Source organism: Curcuma longa, chromosome 15, assembly GCF_044706935.1.
Source record: "Curcuma longa cultivar G26 ecotype Majalengka, Jawa Barat chromosome 15, ITB_CL_G26_1.1, whole genome shotgun sequence".
Taxonomy (NCBI): Eukaryota; Viridiplantae; Streptophyta; class Magnoliopsida; order Zingiberales; family Zingiberaceae; genus Curcuma; species Curcuma longa.
In genome coordinates, this window is record NC_133875.1 from 5,603,617 (window position 1) to 5,609,307 (window position 5,691).

General features: G+C 47.7%; 1 protein-coding gene across 1 annotated transcript; it reads left to right on the top strand.

Annotated features, from left to right (window-relative positions):
• The first annotated feature begins 2,347 nt into the window (after window positions 1-2,347).
• Window positions 2,348-4,634, top strand: LOC141846511 (transcription factor TCP24-like). The gene is made up of 2 exons (XM_074734554.1): window positions 2,348-2,697; window positions 2,900-4,634. The coding sequence occupies exon 2, from the start codon at window positions 3,266-3,268 to the stop codon at window positions 4,580-4,582; it is 1,317 nt and encodes a 438-aa protein (XP_074590655.1). The 5' UTR covers window positions 2,348-2,697; window positions 2,900-3,265; the 3' UTR covers window positions 4,583-4,634.
• Window positions 4,635-5,691: the final 1,057 nt, after the last annotated feature.

Below are 5,691 nucleotides of genomic sequence, written 5' to 3' on the forward strand. Positions count from 1 at the left end.
ATGAAGAAAATGATGACCCAGGTTTATTAATAAAAATTTTATCAAATGAATAAAGAATCTTATAATATCAAGTATTTCATCGGCCAAGTAAGTAAATTAAAAATATAAAAATTTTAATTAATTAAGTAAATTAAAAGTGAGAATTCGATAATATTTAAATAAGTCACAAGTCAAAGTTGAATAAGATCAAATTCGTTAAAAAAAAAATCAAAATTTAGCATTAATCGTTTCAATGATTTAGATCATTTTAAACTCGATTTGATTTGATTCACTAAAATAATTTATTTTAGTGGTTGTTGAAAAATTTTTATAGAATCGAACTGTTCATCATCTCCACTCAAAGCTCAGTGCCAAGCGACTGCAGCTCACTCCCCTCGCCTTTCTCTGGAGACAAATAACAACTTAAAACGCTGTGAAACTAAACCCAGCGTGCATCAGAAGGCAGCTGCTGCCCCACGCAAGCAGTCCTTTAATTTGGCACAGTGCGTATCACCCACCACTGATCAGAGGTCCAAAGGGCATCGTCAGGACAGGGACAAGGGAGGAGGGAGAGGGCAATGCAAAAGGCCAAGCAGCTAAGCTGCAGGTCTCTCGATCGCCACAGGCCATGATTAAAAATGAAGAGGAGACACGGAGACATGCAGCTTGTCTCCTCGGTCATCTCCAGTACCTCCTCACAGGCCCAGGCACAGTCACTGTACCTGCATTTATCCTATTCCTTTCTTGCAGTACTCGCAGTGCATTTAGGAGTCAAAGAGAAGGCACGCAGGGCAAGCAGAGCCCCTCCACCGTCCTTTAACAGTAAAGATCTCTGCAAGCAATCAAGGGCTCTCGCCCTGTGCCTAGCTAGCTAGCTATGGCCTCTGTATCTTATCACTTATGTCTTCCACCCTTACGCTTGCATGCTTTGGTGAGCATCAAGGCAAGGGGGCATATATTGGCATTCCCTGACCCACCAACAATGTTCCCTTTGTTTAGTTTCGAAACTAAAGTGAAAACAAACAAACAAACAAAATGAAGGTTTAGGAGTTGCTCAAATCATCCTTTTGAATATATATACACGAAAATGCTATTTTGCGCGATACATCCGTACATATGAACCATGCACGATACACTCGTGCGCAACACCCTGATCCATCGCCGCTGCCGCCACCCCCACCCCCACCCCCACCCCCACCCCCACCCCCGCTGCCTTGTCTAGCTACCACCGACCGCCGATTTGATCGCGATCGACGCGTCGTTTGTCGGCGCTCCATCCGACAGTGGATTTCAATTGGAATTCGACGAATTTGATCGGAAACAAGATCGATCGCGGTCGGCAGTGGCGCACGCCACTGCCAACCACGATCAACCCTATTTTCGATCAATTTACGATCGCCGGATGTTAGAGGACAAGTCGTTGTCTCACAACAGTCCTTCCTCAGTCAATCTCCAACCGCAATTTGGTCGGAATTCGACCCGATCGAGGGCGCCAATGGCGCGCACCATTGCCGATCGTGATTGGGTCGGATTCCGACCAAATCGTGGTTGGAGACCAGTCGAGGAAAGACTGCCGTGCGACGGCGACCCGTCCTCTGCCGTCCTACGACCGTGAATTGGCCGGAAACAGGCCCGATCGCGGTCGGAAATGACCACGCCACTGTTGACCCTATTTTCGATCGAAATTTATCAAATTCCGATGATCACTATCCGACCGGAATCCAACGTCAGACGGAGCACCGACAAGCTGCGCATCGGTCGCACCCGAGGGAGAGGTCGGTGGTGGCCGAACGGTGTGGCGAGGACGGCAGTAACGACTATGGGTCAAAGTTGGCCTAGCTTAGATTATGCTAATATGAAGTCTTGTTTATTGATGTACCTGTATCAAGAGTGGATGAAACTGTGGGCCCGCAAGACGAGGCAGTAAGCAGTGGATGAGTCGCTGAAAGTGCAGGGACAGAGGAATTTCGTGGTCCGTGAGACAGCGAGGCAGCGACGTGGCCCGATGAGAGCGAAAGGAGTTGGCCTGCTCGATGGCGTGGAGGAAGCGGAGTGGATGGGAGGGTGGTTGGTGTCCGGGTGAGGGCGGGCTGCGGAATACGAAGAGAGGGCGTCCGACTCCGATGTATAAAATGCCGGAGAGGAGAGACGGCGGGGTGTCCGGTATCTTTCCCGATAAGCTCGGTCATTGCTGGAGCGCGGACGCCTAGGTTTTCGGTGCGCGAGGCCTCGCCAATCGCTTTCCGTCCCTCGTCTCCTTTCTCGGGTGGATTAAACAAGGATCGGCGAGGAGATTTGGCCGATTCCCCACGGCTTCTACGCCCTTGCGGGCTCTAGATTCTCACTGTTCGCTTTGCCGAGTCGCTGGCGCTCTTCTTGCACGCTGGCGCGATTGCAGAGGAGAGAGGAGGAGATCGAGGTACGGGAATGGAGGATTTCTGTCTGAAACGGGTGTAGCGGTCTTGTTGTGAGGAAGCGGAAAGTGCCATTCGTAGGAGGAGTTGTCCGGAGGATAATGCAGGTCGATCTGAGGACGGATGCTTCGAAACTGTTGAGGAGTGAATTTGAGAACGGAATTTCTTGGTTCGTGGCGTTTAGTGGGTAGATCTGGGGGGGCTTGGGTGCGGCTTGGAAGGATATGAGGTTTTTCTTGGTGGGAAGGCTAAATTTCGACGTTTGATTGATGATTGAAGAGTTTTCTGAGATTTCAACAACCAGGTTCTATTGGCTAAGTGAGCATTTGCTTTTTTTTTTCTCATTCGCTTTGCGTTGCTTGGTTGCTCTCTTTGCTGTCTTTTTAATGGATATTGTTTGGTTTTGGTTTTGGTTTTGGTTTTAAAGTTGTTGCTAGGATTAAAAGGTTGCTGCTTGTTCGTCTTTTTTGTCTACGTTCTCAGAATTCATACTGCACTTGTTGCAGCCAGTGCTGCTGCTGTGTTGCAGAAGGCAGCGCTGATTCCTGGCTGCCTGGCGACCGCAATCACAAGGAAGAGAGAGGAGCAAGACGAGCAGCTGTGGCTGGCTACAGTTGTATCTTCAGCGTCCAAAGGTCTAGCCTTCTTACTATTGTTTGTTTTCCGGACCAAATATTACTGCCACTGTGAACTCGTCATCAATGCGAAAGGACGACCTTCTGCGCTCTGTCAGAAACCCTGCCCCCCAGAGTTGACACAGCTCCATTCACAGTCGCCGTTTTCAGGGAGGGAGATCAGGTGGTGGAGATAAGAAAGGAGCGGCCGGGAGGTGTTAAGGCCGATCTTGGGCCCAGGAGAGGTACGAGAACGGGATGACATTGGAGGGGAATAACCAAGGCTGCAAGCGGACCCGGGTGGCTGTGGGAAACGGCAGCCTATCGTCAAAGATAGGGCGCAAGGAGCTCCAGGACGAGGACGAGGAGGAAGGCGAGAAGAAGGGTGGAGTCACTGCCCGCATCGCCCCCTGGCAGCACCACTCATCTTCGAGGATCTTTCGGGTTTCCGGCGCCTCAGGAGGAAAAGATCGGCACAGCAAAGTCTACACGGCGAAGGGCCTCCGAGACCGGAGAGTACGCCTCTCCGTATCGACTGCGATCCAGTTTTATGACCTCCAGGACCGCCTTGGTTACGATCAGCCGAGCAAGGCTATCGAGTGGCTGATTAAGGCAGCGTCGGCTGCTATAGATGAGCTGCCTCCCCTCAACGGTTTCCCCAGGCTGCCTTTTCCTATGGCGGAAGACTCCATGAAGACCAAACCAGACGTTGAGCCGAGCTACAACCATAGCCACCAGCAGCAGCAGCATCCCTCCACCAAATCCGGGTGCAGCAGTACCTCGGATACCAGCAAAGGCTCGGTCTTGTCGCTCTCGCGCTCCGAGAGCCGCATCATGGCTAGAGAGCGAGCGCGAGGGCGAGCAGCTAAGGACAACGAGAAGGACATAGATGACAACGTCCGCATTGATGCTTCCCCTCATCAAAACCTGAATTCTCAGACCTCTTTTACTGAACTTCTCACAGGCGGTGGCAGCAGCAATGGGGCCGATAACAATGCAACTGCTGTTGCTGCAGGTGGCGAGAATTCTAGCCATACCTGCATTCACAAGCAAATCTCAACGGCGGATTACTTCGGCCAAGCCGCTCTCTTCCCTCAATCTCAGAAGAGTCACCAGCTGCCGTCAGGGTTTTCCAATCAACCTCACTTGGGGAACAACTCTTCTCTGGGAATGCTGCCTTTTAACATTGTCTCCACTGGTGACCATCAAGAGATGCAGCATTTCGCTTTCTTGCAAGATCATTTCTTCCCTGCGTCGGCGGTGGCAGCGACAGGGGACTACAACCTCAACTTTTCAATTGCCTCCTCAGGTTTTGTGGGTTTCAATAGGGGGACCCTTCAGTCCAATTCACCAGCTCAGTTGCCTCATCAGCACAACCACAGTCACGACTATCTGCCGAGGCTCTCGTCTACGGTTGACGGATCAAACCTCCAGTTCTTTGGCGCTGCCGCAGGTCCGGTTGCTGTTCCTACCAATGCGGAGAACCATTTTCCGGAAGGCTTTGACGGTCGCCTGCAGCTCTACTACGGGGATGGCTATCGGCAATCAGACCTGAAAGGGAAAGGGAAGAGCTGAATGATCAACAACTGAGCTCTTGTGCAATTCACGTTGCTGGTAAGTTATTTCAGCTAAGAAATTAAAGCTCATCTATGGCTATTAGTTTAATATGGTGACCATGTCTTTTCCTACTGTCTGTTCACTTTTCCAAATGCTTTGGGATGTTCTTCGTTTTACGTGATTGAGTTGCTCTTCTCCAGGTTGCATGTGTTGATTTAATCCCCATAATTTTATAACCGAATAATCTCTAACAAGAGAAGAAAAACTAATAGTGGATTGACGAGTGGCCGCTACTAATTTTATATCTCACTTGTAGTTTACCTATTTGTTGGTCAGAACAAGCGTCAAACTGTCACAGTTATGAAATCCAATAATGGGTAATCTTGTTGCTGCTAGCCACTCATACAACATCAACTGTAGCTTGACATCTTTTTTATTACATGATTTGCATTGAGCTTGTCTATATTTTTAGCGCATAGTCTAGTAATTGTTTGAATAAATTCTAATAAGGCACTTTCCTATTTTCACGCTCCAGCTAGCGGGGAGTGTTTGGACACGAATGGAGAGATAATTGAGAGGGAATAAGGATGTAAATTACTCTTTTGTTTAGAAGCTCTTTTAATTCTATATCTATTTAGATACAAGTGATATGAAAAAGATGGAATTTGCTGAGAAACACTAATTTTCTTATTTACTGTAGAAAACATGGGTAGAGGAAAGATGGGAACTGCAGGTTCCATTTTCTTATGTTTTATTTTCACCCAAATCTAACTGCAGAACAATATAGAAATTGGGTTGCAAAATTCAAACCACTCAACTTTTTATCCCCTATACTGTAAACTCTCCCCTAAACAAATAGGAACAATCATGTCCTTTTTTTATCCTCAATTTAATTTTTTTTTTACTCTCTTCTCCTTGCTGCTGCTGATAAAACATTATTTTTTCTTACTTAATCATAGGTGAACTCACTGAACACATCTAAGATACGGTACCGTGGTGCATGTTATTTTCAGATATTATTTTAGTAGATGAGACGTGTGAAGGAGTAATGATAAATTCGAATCTTGGGGGGAAATATTGAAAGTGAAGTTTTAGGCTTAGTAGAGTAAAAATAAATATATAATTTA